This window comes from Lipotes vexillifer, unplaced genomic scaffold, assembly GCF_000442215.2.
Source record: "Lipotes vexillifer unplaced genomic scaffold, Lipotes_vexillifer_v1.1 scaffold104, whole genome shotgun sequence".
Lineage (NCBI taxonomy): Eukaryota > Metazoa > Chordata > Mammalia > Artiodactyla > Lipotidae > Lipotes > Lipotes vexillifer.
The window spans coordinates 902510-920830 of record NW_006789458.1 but is presented as its reverse complement, the minus strand read 5'-3'; the positions used below and the strand labels follow the sequence as shown (position 1 = coordinate 920830).

Here is an 18321-nt window from a genome sequence, read left to right as displayed (position 1 = left end):
ACGCAGACGTAGAGAATGGACTTGAGGACACAGGGAAGGGGAATGGTAAGCTGGGAAGAAGTGAGAGAGTGCCATTGAAATATATACACTACCAAATGTAAAATAGATAGCTAGTGGGAAGCAGCCACATAGCACAGGGAAATCAGCTCGGTGCTTTGTGACCACCTAGAAGGGTGGGATAGGGAGGGAGGGTGGGAGGGAGAAGAAAGAGGGAGGAGATATGGGGATGTGTGTATACGTATAGCTGATTCACTTTGTTATACGGCAGAAACTAACACACCACTGTAAAGCAATTATACTCCAATAAAGATGTTAATAAATAAATAAATAATAAAAATAAAACAAGTAGGAAAAAAAAAAGATCTAGGGACCTAGTTTTAGCCCATGATGAAGAAAACGAGATGCAGAGAAGGTAAGATTTCTTGGGCTTCCAGCTGGTTGCAGCCTCTCCTCCTCCTCTTCACTGTCTTTCTGTCCAACTGAGCTGAGTGAAGAGTGAGTTCTGAGGGGAAAGATCCTAGGGAGAAAGGGCAGAAAGCACCATCTAGGGCCAATTTGGCATCAGGACTATTTTGAGTCTATAAATCTGTGACAGAATTATCATCTATAGAAGTGAGACACAACCTCTCATAGAATCAAAGTCAAGCAGTTTCAAAGGCAATGACTTGAATACTAGGGGAGAGGGCACAATTAACAACAGTAAGTCATAAAATGCACAAGTCTCCTTCCCCTGATGTTTTGAATGACTTTACCCTCTAAATAGCTCTTAATGGAGAATTTTGCTGGGTCAAACATAGGGAGAATGGAGTGGGGTTGCTTGTCAGCAGGGGAGACAAAAGAAATCCTTCAATATTGCCCTAAAATACATCTTCAAAGTGTGTGCCAGAACAATGCACACATACTTCAATAGAAGGCTGCAGCTAAAGCTGGAACGCTTAATAGTCCTTTCAGCTAAAACTCTTAAACTTCAGCCAAAAAATGAGGGCTTAGTAGCTGTAGTTGTCACTGAAATCTCTGGTCATTTTCATCATACCTGTAAACATTGAAAATAGTCACCTCAGAAGCAGCATTTCTGAATACCAAGGACCTGAATACCTACATATCTTAAGGACACATGTGCAGGATAGATGGCCTTTCTTTTCACTTCTCTGGCTTGTCACTTTGTGAAGAAAACACACCTCACTCTAACACAAAGTAAGACAGCTTGTGTGGCAGTTTTTTCCGCTAGGTCAACTTGTTAGAATTGGAAAACTGTAAAACTCCTTTCAGCCTGAAAAGTAGAGATTGTTTTTCAAATTAGTCCTTCAAAGGACTGCATTCCTTATGATTCCATTCTGATGAAAAATATTGTCTTTCTTTTAATTGCCCATAACTTCTAAGAGCATGATCCCCCATTTTGTTCTGAAAGCAAACTCATGCACACAAAATATTTTAGTGTGTTTGACAGTATAAGGCACTGGGATAACCTTCATAAAAGGAAAGGGAGCAGGACCCAAAGATAAGAAAATCTTTAGACTCATGAAGTTAAAAACCTTCTATGGTGAATATACTCTGCATATCTATAACTTTCACAGAATGCAGTCTGTGAGAAAGGCAAGCAAAGCTCTGTGCACGTTGCAGGGGAAGGGGAGGTAATCACCATTGCAGGGGAAGGGGTTGGGAGCAGTGTTTCCCACAAGAAGGAAGATAACTAAGCCAATACAGTCATTTTGCTAAATATCCAGATTAACGTTCTTGAAAAACGGTTTTAACATCTTTTCCCACTCTCCAATAGCTCAACTTTCACCAATTTATGACCATGGTTTACAGTTTCTTTCACCTTTAGTTGCTGAGTAAGATTCTTTCATTGATCTATTGGCTCCTTCTGACCTTTCGGACTTGACATGTCTTCAAAGAACAGAAATCAACTGGTTAATCACAGAATCAGATGATCACTATACTAGAGCAAAGACAAATTCTAAGAGTAATCTTTCACTAGGCGAGGCACGATTGGGAAAAAAGTACGTTCACTATATTCTTTGGACTTCTGAGTAAAGGTTCTCAGCTCCATTGCATTTTATCCCCTGGGGCCCAGAGAGAGTCTTTAATGTAGTAGACAGTATAAAGGATTAGGATCAGTCCATGGGAAGGAAGAGTATGGGAAAGATGGGGGAAAAAATGCAAGGGGGCTTCCCTGGTGGCGCAGTGGTTGAGAGTCTGCCTGCCTCTTCAGGGGACACGGGTTCATGCCCCAGTCCGGGAAAATCCCACATGCTGCAGAGCGGCTGGGCCCGTGAGCCATGGCCGCTGAGCCTGTGCATCCGGAACATGTGCTCCGCAACGGGAGAGGCCACAACAGTGAGAGGCCCACGTACCGCTAAAAAAAAAAAATGCAAGGAAGTAGATGGGCAAGAAAATAATTTTGTCCTTTATGTATTGAATTTAACCTTCTTGAATTGCTCTATTTAATCAATGTTTTTTTCTTAATTTCCTCAAGATTCAGACTTCCATCCAATATGAAATTTCTTTTACCTTCATATCATTAAGAAGAGTTTTTCATCCCTCTCATTCATTCATCCAACAAATACTAACTAAATAATGACATTAAGCAATGTTAGGCATGGTTCCAGCCATAAGAGTCTATATCCTAGTTGGAGTAGATATTTAATAAAGAGTTTATCTTTATTTACCAAAAACAAATAAAGTGTATAAGTTCAGATACTGATAAATAATACAAAAAAACAAAAAACGGAAAAGATGAGGCCAGGCAGGTAGACAGGCTCAGTTCCTGTAGGGCCTTTGGTAAGGAGTTTGGATTTTATTTTTTTTGTAATGGGAAACCACTGGAAGGTTTTAAGCAAACAGTGATAATTATCACACTAATGATTTAAAAGTGCCTGCTGTGTGACTGCCTGTGAATAAGAGTAGAAGCTGGGAGACCACTTAGGAGGAAATCAGGACTATGGATGAAGGATGATGATGGCCTGGACTAGGATGTTAGCAATGGCCAGAATTGAAATATATCTTGGATATAGAGCCATCAAGGCTTACTGGTAGAGTGAAAGAGGAATGGGGTTTCCATAAAATGAAAAAAAGAATCGAACATGATTCCTAGGCATGGACCTGAGCAATAAGGTAAATAGAATTCCTTTGCAGAGGAATTTTAGTTGCTTGTTAATACACATGTATTAATTCATGTCTTCTATTTTCTAGCACATGTATGTATGCATGCACAGATAATGACGTGTTTACATGATGAAGAGTTCAAGTGTTATTCAGGGAGAAATCTGTGGATGATACCCACATATTTATGCCTTCGAAAATCATATATCTAATCACATATTTGTTATCTCCCCTTGGACTTCTAAGAGACATTTTAAGATATATCACTGATGCCACCCTAGTCCAAGTCTTGGACAAACACAACAGCCTCTTAACTGGTGTATCTGGTCTTCTTACAATTTTCCCAACTCTTCTCTACATAACAGCCTAAGGAATCTTAAAATCGCAGCTTGCTTTCCTACCTAAAATCTTCCAATGGTTTTCCATTGTGTCTAGGATAAAATCTGTCTGCCTTGCCCTCTAAGATCCTAGGATCTCTGGCTATTTCATTCTCCCTAGCCTCAGCAGCTACTCCTCTCCACTCTCATTCTTTCTGCCTTTCTGTCTGTTCCAAGAAAGTGCCCAGCCCATTATCTATCACCTCAGTGTTTCTCTTTGGACAGTCGTTCATCTACCCAACATGCTCTTTCTGTAGCCCTTCGCATGGTTCCTTCCTTCTCATTATTCAGGTCATATGCCTCCCCCTCAGAAAGGCTGCCCCTGAGCACACTCTAAATGGACACCTGTTAAGACACTACCGCATTACCCTGCTTGCATTTCTTTCATAGTGCTTAGGTCTCACCGAATTTATTTATTCGTTTTCTTCTCCATTGTCTTTCTCCTCCCTGAATGTTCACCACTGTATCCCTAGTACCTAAAGCAATGTTGGCACATAGCTGGCACCCAATAAGATTTTGTTGAATACATGAATTCTCATTTTACGTAAAATTTAGAAAGGAAAATATTGGACTGAAGCCTGGTATGAAGTATGAAGAAATGATGACACATGTCACATGCATTGGCCAACACGGCATGTGGTAGCCTTCCTTAGCATTTTGAAATTTAGAACCAGAAAAGTTAGAACTGTCATCGTACTTTGGGGAAAACACAAGAAAGAAGGCAAAACAAAAGTCAGAATTAGTACAAACTGTATAACTCTATGTGCGATATAAAATATACTGATCTATATACAACTCAGAACAGTGTCTGGCACATATTAGGCCCTTAATAAATTTTTTTTTGAGTAAATGAATGAATGAGCTAAAGGCCTGCAAATCATTAGACCAAAAGCAAAACCAAAATGATTAAACTTTAACTAATGGGGATATTTTTACTCCAAAATAGGAGTTCTGCTAAGGGACGGGAAATACAGTTTAGCTGAGGCAGTCCCACATTAAGCAGAGCTAGCTTTCATATAATTACGACAGAGCAGAGGAGAGCCCCCTCCTACACCTTGCTAAATGTGGGCTATCTCAGCCTCTTCATCTCACCAGCTCTGTGAGAGAGGAGGCCTAACTTCACCACCCTAGGACCAGCTCCACTGCGCCAGCCAAATACTAAACAGGTTTTACTCCAAAGTTCTCAGATAACTAGTGAACATTCAGCATGATAGTTTTGCATTAACTTCATGTTTCTTGACCCTTTTATTCTTATTAGACAATATAAACTGAGTTATTAACCAAAGTGGGGCAAATGTTTTGATTAAAATGACTATTTACACTAATAATCTGTTTTTAAAGAGTAGCCAATTTGGGGATTAATCAAATTCGATTTACTTTATTTTCTATTTTTTAAAATGCTGTACTGAAAAAGCAAGGGAAAACAGACACTTTTGTATTTAATGGAAATAAAATCGCTTTTCTAGAAAAGAGCAAACTAAACTAATACCACATTTTAAAAAGGTGTATTTAAATATCAGAAAAGTTTCAAAAGAAAGTGAACAATCCTTATAAATGATTAGTAATAATCATTAAAATACATGAAATAGGTAAGGAAGATTAGAGGTACAAACTTCCACTTACAAGATTAATGAACTATACATCGTGAGGAATATAGTCAATAATTATATAGTATCTCTGTATGACAACAAACACGTGGTCAAAAAGTACAAACTTACAGTTATAATGTAAATAAGAACTAAGGGTGTAATGTACAACATGTAATTAATACTGCTATATATTATATATGAAAGTTAAGAAAGTAAATCCTAAGAGTTCTCATCACAAGGAGAAGATCTTTTTCTTTTATTTTGTATCTGTATGAGATGAGGGATAATGTTCACTAAACTTATTGCAGCAATCATCTCATGATGTATATAAGTCAAATCATTATGCTGTACACTTTAAACTTATACAGTGTTGTATGTCAATTATACCTCAATAAAACTGGAAGAAAAAAATTCAAGAAGTTAATCTCAGATAAACAAATAAAAAAGAGTAAATGATAATTCATATAATACTGCTAACAGGAATAATATATCCAAAGAGATTCTTACCAAGCCACCACCAATGACAGCTATATTTTTCCTTTGAATATCAGAAGAATCCATCACTGCCAAAGTGGTTTCCATAATTTTTGCTGGTCTTGTCACGGAGAAAACTGTCTCCTACACACTGATTTCCTCCGGTCTTTACTCTGCCCAAAGCCCTGCATTTGTGAGCCAGCAGCATTATTTGAGCAAGGCTACTTTTCCTTGAACTTAGAAGGTAACATTTAACCCATTAGTTGCCCAAATGACAATCAGCTCAACTTTAGGAAAAAAGGGAATTCATTGCAATAATCAAATTTTGAAAAATCCAGACAAGTGAAGCTACTCACTATCTTATGTGTAAAACAGAATTTTAAAGCACAGTTTTACAGCTTTTCTTCTTCCTTTTCTAAACCGTGTATTCTTACTTTCATTTTCATCCATGACTAACCATGAATGATACTTCCCTGGTCTCATGTCCCAGAGCATCTTACACTTTTCTTAGGAAGATGGCATGGTTTCATAATTGATCTGTGGATTATTCTTGTTATTAAGGCTGGTCAGGAATTTCAGCTAAATGGTCCTCATGGATTGTCTTTTTTTGCATCAAATGCTAGAAACGTTAGAATCTAATTTGTGCATTGACACTAGGGGAGATGGTTAATATTATGCTTTTTGTAAATTCATTCATGGCTTCATATTATCTTTCCACTTCTTTGTCTTCTTTCACCCCGTTTTAAAAGGATATTTTAAATTTTTTGTACATATTTTTGAATTGAGGGTTTCTTAAAAATGGAACATGATGTGTAAAATAAAGTAAGAACGTAAATGAAGATGCTTTCTCCCAGGTGAGGGCAGACAGACTTCAGAACGGTTTTTCCCTGGTGAGGAACTAGAGTTAGACATCATTCAATACTGACCCTTGTGGATAAGTATGGTTAGAATTGCTAGAAGAAGTTGTTGTTAGGAATTTTTATTTATTTATTTATTTAGAATAGGTAATGTTACATTCACATGGTATGAAATACAAGAGGCACAAAAGGGTATACAGTGAATAGTCATTTTTCTTCTAAACCTGTCCCTTGGCCACCTATTTCTCCTGCCCAGAGACAGCCACTGTTTTGGTGTCTAGGTTTCCCTACTCTTCTGTGAACAGCACTCTCTTTCTCTCTCTCTCTCTCTCTCTCTCTCTCTCTCCCCCTCCCTCCCTCTTCCTCCCTTCCTTTTCATAAATAGTGGCCAATTTTACATACTTTTCCACGCTCTATTTTTTCACTTACAACATAAACTCAAGAATTCCAATATACAGAGAACAGTTTCATTTGTTTTTTAAAATTGTGGACTGTAACACAAAAAACTAAAGTACATAAAACACAAGTGTAGAGTACAATAACTTATTGTAAAGCAAGCACCCATGTATTCACCACTCAGGCTACAAAAAATCATTGCCAGAACCCCAAAAGTCTACATGTGTTCCCTGCCGATCACCACCCGCTTCACAGAGGTAACCACCATTCATACAAGCATCCTTAAGATACTTTAGTTTTGCTCTTTTGCCTCTTTTTAAACTTTACTGTAAATGAATTTATGTCGGGGTTTTTCTTTGAAATTTGCTTTTTTTCTCAATATTATGCTTCTTAAGATCCATCTGTGTTATTCCATGGAGTTCTAGTTCACTCGTTTTCATTTATCCATTCTACTGCTGATGGATATTTGGGTGTTTCCAATTTTTTAATATTTTGAATAATGCTGCTGCTTGACCGACCTTGTATATACGATGTAGTGCACATACATATGAGTATGTATAGGAATTACATATTGGTTATACATATTTTTAACTTTCCAAAATAAACCACAGTTATGTTCCAAAGTATTATACTAACTTACTTGACACAGTGTATAGAAATTTCTCTTCTGCTACATCCTCATCAGCATGTACTTCCTTAGTACATCTAGTTTTTGCTGGTCTGATGGGTGTGTACTGTATCTCACTGTCATTTTAATTTGCATTCTTCGATTATTAATGAAGTTGGGCACCTTTTCTCCTGTTCATTCACATTTGCTTTTCTTCCTCTGTATAGTGTTCATTTTTCTTTTGGGTAGTCTTTTTTTTTAAACTGACACTGGATATGAGTTTTATTCTTTTTATATATTGCAAATAACTTCTTCTACTCTGTAGCTTGCCTTTTTGCTTTCTTAATGATGTGTTTTGATGAAAAGATATTCTGAATTTTAACATATCAAATGTTATCAACCTTTTCCCTTATGGGTTTGTTTTGATGGTTATTTATTTGGGGGGAGTAGGTACTCATGTTATCTAATTTCCATACAAGCATTTTAAACTGAGTGCTCAAAATTCTTTTTGAAAATTAAAAAAAAAAATAAACTGCAGGAGGGAGATCAAGATGGCAGAATAGAAGGATGTGGAACTCACCTCCTCCCACAAATACATCAGAAATACATCTACATGTGGAACAATTCTCACAGAATACCTACTGAATGTTGACAGAAGATCTCATACAACCAAAGCTTCAAGACAGATTACCATGTAATCAAGTAGAATGAAAGGAGGGAAAAAAAGGAATTGGTAGGGGACCCACATCCCTGGGAGGGAGCTGTGAAAGAGGAAAATTTCGCAGGAACACACTTCAACAGCTGAGATAACAGCCAGGATACATAGGGAGCTTCAGAGGCTCAGAGGAGAGTGCAGCAGCAGAATTGTGGCAGGCAGAACAGAGCGAGACCAGCACAGACAGTCCTGGTCAACTCCCGGCACTCCCCAGACCGAAATGCATGCCTGCTGGTGTGTGGAAGCTGGCTACTGAAATTTGGGCTTCAGCAGACAGACTTGGGGAGGGGATTGGGGTTGGCTCCATGGAGACAGCCTGAAGGGGCTGGAGTGTGGTCTGAGCAGCAACCACAGGTGTACACAAGACTGGCCCTGGTCCACCATAGAAGCCCCATTGTTAACACAAGCATGAAAGGAGGGACACTGCCCTGCCATAGCAGCCTCATTCTCAGCATGCTCACAGTGGGCATGGCTCCACCTCTACAAACTCTAGGAGTGTGCAAGCAACAGTGGGTTGTCCGCATGCAGAGGCAGAGCTGAAATCTGAGCCAATCCCCAGGGGCTGCATGACTTAGAAAGAAGGGCTGAAATCTGAGCCATGTGTCAGCAGCAGTGTGATCCACAGATTTATGCCACCAGTGGCAGCTTTGTGAACTCAGTGCCTGCTTGACATCCAAGTGGATTACTGGTGCTCCCGTAACTGGGGTGGGTCCAGTGATAGCAGCTGCAGTCTTTGCAGGTGAGCACATGGAGAGGCAGAGCTGGGGACTGGACTGATTCCATAGCTCCCATGGCAGGTATAAGTGCACAACTGTGGTGGTCCTAACCACCACAACTGTGGTGGCCTAACTTCAGCAAATCTGCACTGATGAATCTGCACTGGTGGCTTTGTGAGCACAGTGTCTGAAGAACACCCAGGCCAATCACCTGCATTCCCATGGTTGAGGTGGGGCTGAGGGCAGTGTCAAAAACCATGTACTTTGTGAGCCTGCACAATGGGTGACAGACACCACAGAGTGCACAGAGTGCACTTCCTAGTGGACGGCTCCTAGAGAGGAATACTCAGTGGCTCCTCTCCAGGAAAAAGTGCTCCAGTCCCACCTACCTCACACTAAAGCTAAGAAACAGATATGGGATCTTCTGCTCCAACAACTGGGGAGCAGACCCTACCCCCAACAGGACTGTGACAACCACAGACAAAGAGGAGGCCCCGCTCAACATCCAGTACAGGCTCTGTTCACCACAACACCAATCACACAACCTATCAAAGTGATAAAGAGCAGCACACACTGAGGAAAGATATGGCAGGCATTCATACTAAAAATAGCTCTCACACAAAAAATATTAGACTCATGCATGCTACACAGGGATGCTCCCACATAAAAACAGCCTTTTAAGAACACAGTAGATAACTGTTTCTCCTAAATTCATAGAGAAACATAAGTAAAATGAAGAAGCAGAGGAACCACTCTCAGTTAAACAATCAAGAGAATTCCCCTGAAAGAACAAACAATGAAACAGAATTCTCTAGTCTATTAGATCCCAAATTCAAAAAAGAGGTAATAGAAATACTGAAGGAATTAAGAAAGGCTATCGATAGAAATGCAGATCACTGTAAAAAAGAGCTAGAAACTATAAAGAGAAGACAATTAAAATTAGAAAATTCATTTGCCAAAATGAAAGCTGCACTAAAGGCAATAAATACAAAACTAAATAATGCAGAAGAACGAATAAATGATCTGCAAGATAAAAAATAGAAAACATGCAATAAGAACAGAAGACACAAAGACATATGAAAAAAAAATGAAAGCACTATACGAGACCCATGGGATAATATAAAGTGTCCCAATCTACACATGATACGGATCCCATAAGAAGAAGAAGAAAGAGAAGAAGGGATTAAAACTGCATTTGAATAACTTATGGCTGAAAAATTCCCAAACTTAAAGAAGGAAACAGATATCCAGATACAGAAAGCACATAGGGTCCCAAACAAGATGAACCCAAACAGACCTACACCAAGATGCATTGTAATAAAAATGGCAAAAGTCAAAGGTAAAGAGAGGATTATAAAAGCAGCAAGAGAAAAACAAAGAGTTAGTTACAAGAGAAGTCCCATAAGGCTATCAGCTAATTTTTCTACAGAAAGTTTGCAGGAAAGAAGGGAATAGCAAGATATATTCAAAGCACTGAAAGGGAAACACCTGCAACATAGAATACTCTAACCAGCAAGATTATCATTTAGAATAGAAGAGATAAAAATTTCTCAAATAAGCAAAAACTAAAAGAATACAGCAATACTAAACCTATCCTAAAAGAAATATTGAAAGTTCTCTAAATAGAAAAGAAGCAAGAAACTACAGGAAAGAGAAAATCACAGTTGGAATGTAAATCACTCAAATAAGCCAGTACACACATTAAAAAAATAAAAAAGCAAAAAAATTCTTATGAAAGAACGGATAACTAGAATGAACAGCAAAAGGATAAACATGAAGATGTGAAAGGGGACGTCAAAATCATCAAATGTGGGGGGTAGGGGGCTAAGAAAATGTAGATTTATTTTTTAGAATGTGTTTGAGCCTATATGACTACCAGTCTAAAGCAAGTAGATATAGTAATGGGTTAACATACTTGAAAAACAGGATAACTACAAATCAAAAACATGCAATAGATTTACAGAAATCAAAAAGCAGAGAACACAATCATACTGCAAAAGAAATCCATCAAACCACAAAAGGAAAAACAAAAAGAAAAATAGAGGAAGAAAGAAAAAATACAAAATCAACTGGAAAATAAGGTTTAAAAAGGGAAGAAATACATATGTAATCAAATTTACCTTAAATGTTAATGGATTAAATGCTCCAATCAAAAAACAGAATGGCAGATTGGATAATAAAACAAGAGCCTACAACTTGCTGTCCTTATGGCAAACGACACACAGATTGAAAGTGAGGGGATGGAAAAAGATATTTCATGAAATGGAAATGACAAGAAAATGGGGGTAGCAAAAGTCATGTCAGACAAAATAGACTTTAAAACAAAGGACATAAAGAAAGATAAAGAAGGACACTACATAATGATAAAGGGATCAATAAGAGGCTATTACACTCATTAACATATATGTAGCCAATATAGGAATACCTAAATATATAAAACAAATACTAAGAGACATAAAGGGAAAAACTGAATGGAATATTATCATATTAGGAGACTTTTACACCTCACTAACATCAGTGGACAGATCTTCAAGACAAAATCAGTAAGGCAACAGAGATCCTAAATGACACAATATAACAGTTAGACTTGATATTTTCAGGACATTACATGCAAAAAAGCCCAGAGACTCCATTTTGTGAGAGCACCAAAATCACAACTAACTGCTGAATAATCATCAACAGGAAGACACTGGAACTTACCAAAAAAGACACCCATATCCAAAGACAAAGGAGAAGCTGCAATGAGACGGTAGGAGGGGTACAATCACAATAAAATCAAATCCCATAACCACTGGGTGGGTGACTCACAAACTGGAGAACAATTATACCACAGAAGTCCACCCACTGGAGTGAAGGTTCTGAGCCCCACATCAGGCTTCCCAACCTGGGGGTCTGGCAACAGGAGGAGGAAATCCCAGAAATTTGGACTTTGAAGGCTAGCAGGATTTGATTGCAGGACTTCGACAGGACTGGGGTAAACAGAGACTCCATGCTTGGAGGGCACACACAAAGCAGTGTGTGCATGAGTTCCCAAGGGAAAGGAGCAGTGACCCCGTAGGAGACTGAACGAGACCTAGCTGCTAATGTTGGAGGATCTCCTGCAGGTGGGGGGTGGCTGTGGCTCACTGAAGGGACAAGGACAGTGGCAGCAGAAGTTCTGGGAAGTAGTCCTTGGCATGAACCCTCCTGGAGTCCACCATTAGCCCCACCAAAGAGCCTGTAGCCTCCAGTGATGGGTCACCTCAGGCCAAACAACCAACAGGGAGGCAACCTAGCCCCACCCATCAACAGGCAAGTGGATTAAAGATTTACTGAGCTCTGCCCACTAGAGCAACAGCCAGCTCTACCCACCACCAGTCCCTCCCATCAGGAAGCTTGCACAAGCCTCTTAGATAGCCTCATCCACCAGAGGGCAAACAGCAGAAGCAAGAAGAACTACAATTCTGCAGGCTGTGGAAAGAAAACCACATTCACAGAAAGATAGACAAAATGAAAAGGCAGAGGACTATGTACCAGATGAAGCAATAAGATAAAACCCCATAAAAACCGCTAAATAAAGTGGAGATAGGCAACCTTCCAGAAAAAGAATTCAGAATAATGATAATGAAGATGATCCAAGAACTTGGAAAAAGAATGGAGGCAAATATCGAGAAGATGCAACAAATGTTTAACAAACACTTAGAAGAATTAAACAATAAATAAACAGAGATGAACAATACAATAACTGAAATGAAAAATACACCAGAAGGAATCAATAGCAGAACAACTAAGGCAGAGAATGGATAACTGACCTAGAAAAGAGAATAGAGGGAAATCAATGCCATGGAACAGAATAAAGAAAAAAGAATGAAAACAAATGAAGACAGCCTAAGAAATCTCTGGTATAACATTAAATGCACCAACATTCACATTAGAGGGGTCCCAGAAGGAGAAGAGAGACAAAAAGGACCCGAGAAAATATTTGAGGAGATTATAGTTGAAAACATCCCTAACATGGGGAAGGAAATATCCACCAAAGTCCAGGAAGTGCAGAGAGTTCCAGGCAGGATAAACCCAAGGAGAAACATGCCAAGACACATAGCAATCAAATTGACAAACATTAAGGACAAAGAAAAATTATTAAAAGCAACAAGGGAAAAACGACAAATAACATACAAGGGAACTTGCATAGGTTAACAGCTGATTTCTCAGCAGAAACTGTACAAGCCAGAAGGGAGTGGCATGATATATTTAAAGTGATGAAAAGGAAGAACCTACAACCAAGATTACAGCACCCAACAAGGATCTCATTCAGATTCGACAGATAAATCAAAAGCTTTACAGACAAGCAAAAGCTAAGAGAATTCAGCACCACCAAACCAGCTCTAAAACAAATGCTAAAGGAACTTCTCTAAGTGGGAAACACAAGAGAAGAAAAGGATCTACAAAAACAAACTCAAAACAATTAAGAAAATGGTCATAGGAACATACATATCAATAATTACCTTAAACGTGAATGGATTAAATGCTCCAACCAAAAGACACAGGCTGGCTGAATGGATACAAAAACAAGACACGTATATATGCTGCCGACAATAGACCCACTTCAGATCTAGGGACACAAACAGAATGAAAGTGAGGAGATGGAAAAAGATATTCCATGCAAATACAAGTCAAAAGAAAGCTGGAGTAGCAATACTCAGATAAAATAGACTTTAAAATAAAGAATGTTACAAGACAAAGGAAGGACCCTACATAATGATCAAGGGATCAATCCAAGAAGAAGATATAACAACTGTAAATATCTATGCACCCAAAATAGGAGCACCTCAATACATAAGGCAAATGCCAACAGCCAAAAGAGGAAATAGACAGTAACAAACGAACAAGCAAACAAAATTATCGACAAAAAATTGTGGGGGACTTTAACACGTCATTTCAGAGTAAAAACAATATGATCATCCCAATAGATGCAGAAAAAGCTTTTGACAAAATTCAACACACATTTATGATAAAAACTCCAGAAAGTGGGCATAGAGGGAACCTACCTCAACATAATAAAGGTCATATATGACAAACCCACAGCAAACATCATTCTCAATGGTGAAAAACTGAAAGAATTTCTTCTGGGCTTCCCTGATGGCGCAGTGGTTGAGAATCTGCCTGCCAATGCAGGGGATACGGGTTCGAGCCCTGGTCTGGGAAGATCCCACATGCCACGGAGCAGCTGGGCCCGTGAGCCACAACTGCTGAGCCTGCGCGTCTGGAGCCTGTGCTCCGCAACAAGAGAGGCCGCGACAGTGAGAGGCCCGCGCACCGCGATGAAGAGTGGCTCCCACTTGCCACAACTAGAGAAAGCCCTCGCACAGAAACGAAGACCCAACACAGCCAAAAATAAATAAATAAATTAAAAAAAAAAAAAAAAAAAGAATTTCTTCTAAAATTGGGAACAAGACAAGGATGTCCACTCTCACCACTACTATTCAACATAGTTTTGGAAGTCCTAGCCATGGCAATCAGAGAAGAAAAAGAAATAAAAGGAACACATATTGGAAAAGAAGTAAAACTGTCACTGTTTGCAAATGACATGATACTATACATAAAAAAACCCTAAAGATGCCACCAGAAAACTACTAGAGCTAATCATGAATTTGGTAAATTTGCAGGATACAAAATGAATGCACATAAATCTCTTGCATTCCTATACACTAACAATGAAAGATCAGAAAAAGAAATTAAGGAAACAATCCCATTCACCCCTGCAACAAAAAGAATAAAATACTTAGGAATAAACCTACATAATGAGGTAAAAGACCTGTACTCAGAAAACTATAAGACACTGATGAAAGAAATCAAAGATGACACAAACAGATGGAGAGATATACCATGTTTTTGGATTGGAAGAATCAGTATTGTGAAAATGACTATACTACACAAAGGAATCTACATATTCAATGCAATCCCTGTCAAATTACCAATGGCATTTTTTACAGAACTAGAACAAAAACTCTTAAAATTTGTATGGAGGTACAAAAGACCCCGAATAGCCAAAGCAATCTTGAGGGGAAAAAATGGGGCTGAAGGAATCAGACTCCCTGACTTCAGACTATACTACAAAGTTACAATAATCAAGACAATATCATACTGGCACAAAAACAGAAATAGAGATCAATGGAACAGGATATAAAGCCCAGAGATAAACTGACACACCTATGGTCAACTAATCTTTGACAAAGGAGGCAAGGAGATACAATGGAGAAAAGACAGGCTCTTCAATAAGTGGTGATGGGTAAACTGGACAGCTACATGTAAAAGAATGAAATTAGAACACTCCCTAACACCATATACAAAAATAAACTCCAAATGGATTAAAGACCTAAATGTAAGACTGGACACTATAAAACTTTTAGAGGAAAACACAGGAAGAACACTCTTTGACATTAATCACAGCAAGATTTTTTTTGACCCACCTGCTAGAGTAATGGAAATAAAGACAAAAATAAACAAATGGGACCTAAGTAACTGAAAACCTTTTGCACAGCAAAGGAAACGATAATATGAAAAGACAACCCTCAGAATGGGAGAAAATGTTTGCAAATGAATCAATGGACAAAGGATTAATCTCCAAACTTTACAAGCAGCTCATGCAGCTCAATATCAAAAAAACAAACAATCCAATCCAAAAATGGGCAGAAGACCTAAATAGACATTTCTCCAAAGAAGATATACAGATGGCCAAGAGATACACGAAAAGATGCTCAACATCACTAATTATTAGAGAAATGCAAATCAAAACTGCAATGAGGTATCACCTCACACCAGTTAGCATGAGCATCATCAGAAAATCTACAAACAACAAATTCTGGAGAGGATGTGGGGAAAAGGGAACCGTCTTGCACTGTTGGTGGGAATATAACTTGATATAGCCACTATGGAGAACAGTATGGAGATTCCTTAAGAAACTAAATATAGAATTACCATATAACCCAGTAATCCCACTACTTGGTTTATACCCAGAGAAAAACATAATTCAAAAAGACACATGCACCCCAATATTCATTGCAGCACTATTTACAATAGCCAGGTCATGGAAGCAAGCTAAAAGCCCACTGACAGATTAATGGATAAAGAAGATATGGTACATATATACAATGGAATATTAGTCAGCCATAAAAAGGAACGAAATTGGGTCATTTGTAGAGACATGGATGGATCTAGAGATTGTGATACAGAGTGAAGTTAGTCAGAAAGAGGAAAACAAATATCGTATATTAACACATATATGGGGAATCTAGAAAAAGGGCACAGATGAACCAGTTTGCAAGGCAGAAACAAAGACACAGATGTAGAGAACAAACATATGGACACCAAGGGGGGAAAGCAGGGGGTGGGGGTTGTGGTGGTGGGATGAATTGGGAGATTGGGATTGACATATATACACTAATATGTATAAAATAGATAACTAATAAGAACTTGCTGTATAAAAATAAAGAAACAAAGAAACAAACAAACAAATAAATAAATGAAATTTAGAAAAAAAAATCAGAAAGAAAAAAGCCCAGAATACACATTCTTTTCAAGTGCACATGGAACATTCTCTCAAATAGGCCACATGCTAGGACACAAAACAAGCCTCAACAAATTTAAGAGGATAGAAATTATTTCAAGCATCCTTTCTGACCACACTGGCATGAAACTAGAAATCAATCACAGAAAGAGAAAAGAGGGGAAACAAACAAATTACACAGGGACTAAAAAACACGGTACTAAAAAAAAACAATGGGTCAACAATGAAATAAAAGAGTAAATTTAAAAATACTTCAAGACAAATGACAATGAAAATACAACCATACAAAATCTATGGGATGCAGCAAAAGCAGTCCTTAGAGGGAGGTTCACAATGATAGGGGCTTTCCTCAAAAAACAAGAAAAATCTCTAATAAACAATCTAAACTACCACCTGAAAGAATTTAGAAAAAGAACAAATAAAACCTAGAGTCAGAAAATGGAAGGACCTAATAAAGTTCAGAGAGGAAATAAATAAAATAGAGATTTTAAAAAATGGAAAAAAATCAATAAAACCAAGACCTGGTCTTGAAAGGGTAAAGAAATTGACAAACCATCTAGCCAGGCTCACCAAGAAGAAAAGAGGACCCAGATAAACAAAATAAGAAATGAAAGAGGAGAAATAACAACAGGTACTGAAGAAATACAGTAAAACCCACAAGAGAACACTATGAACAATTGTATGCCAACAAATTGAACAGCCATTACTTCATGGACAATTTTCTAGAAACATACAGCCCACCAAAATTGAATCAAGAAGGAAGAGATAATTTGAACAGACCAATCACTAGAAGGGAAATAGAATATGTTAAAAAAAAAAAAAACTCCCTGCAAACAAAAGTCTAGGACCAGATGGTTTCACTGGGGAATTCTACCAAGCATACAAAGAAGAAATTATACTGACCCTTCTCATATTCTACCAAAAGATTGGAGAGGAGGGAACACTCCCAAAGTCATTCTATGAAGCCACCATCACCCTGATACCAAAACCTGAAAAAGGCAATACCAAATAATATAAGTACAGGCCAATATCTTTGATGAATACAGATGTAAAAATCCTCAATAAAATATTATCAAACCATATCCAACGACACATAAAAGGGGTTATACACCATGATCAAGTTGGATTCATCCCAGGGTCACAAGGATGGTTCAACATATGCAAATCAATCAACATAATATTCCACATCAACAAAAGAAAAGACAAAAACCACATGATTATCTCAATAGATGAAGAGAAAGCACTTGATAAAATTCAACATCCATCGTGATAAAAACTCTTACTAAAGTGGGTATAAGAGGGAACATATCTCAATATAATAAAAGCTATTTATGACAAACCCACAGCCAACATAATACTCAATGGTGAAAAGTTGAAAGTGTTCCCCCTAAAATCTGGTACAAGACAAGGTTGCCCACTCTCACCACTTCTATTCAACGTGGTATTGGAAGTCCCAGCCACAGAAACTGGGCAAGAAAAAGAAAGAAAATATATCCAAATTGGAAGGGAAGCAGTAGAATTGTCATTATATGCAGATGACATGATTCTATATATAGAAAACCCTAAAGAGTCTGCACAAAAACTAATAGAACTGATAAAAGGATTCAGCAAGGTAGCAGGATACAAGATTAACATGCAGAAGTCAGTTGCATTTCTTTACACTAACAATGAAATATCAGAAAGAGAATGTAAAAAAAAAAAATCCTTTTTAAAATCGCATCAAAAAAATAAAATACATAGGAATAAACTTGACCAAGAAGGTGAAAGACTTATATGCTGAGAAGTATAAAACATTGATAAAGGAAATTGAAGATGATTCAAAGAAATGGAAAAATACCCCATGCTTTTGGATTGGAAGAAATAACATTGTTAAAATGACCACACTGGGCCTCCCTGGTGGCGCAGTGGTTGAGAGTCCGCCTGCCGATGCAGGGGATACGGG

At 38.1% G+C, this 18321-nt stretch overlaps 1 protein-coding gene across 1 annotated transcript in view; it reads right to left on the bottom strand.

The window, feature by feature from the left end:
- The window catches only part of KMO (kynurenine 3-monooxygenase), a 54481-nt gene extending 48831 nt beyond the window's left edge, over positions 1 to 5650 (bottom strand). The window contains 1 exon segment of the mRNA XM_007462641.1: positions 5576 to 5650. Within this exon segment, the coding sequence (XP_007462703.1) occupies positions 5576 to 5650 (75 nt within the window).
- Between the last annotated feature and the right edge of the window lie 12671 nt (positions 5651 to 18321).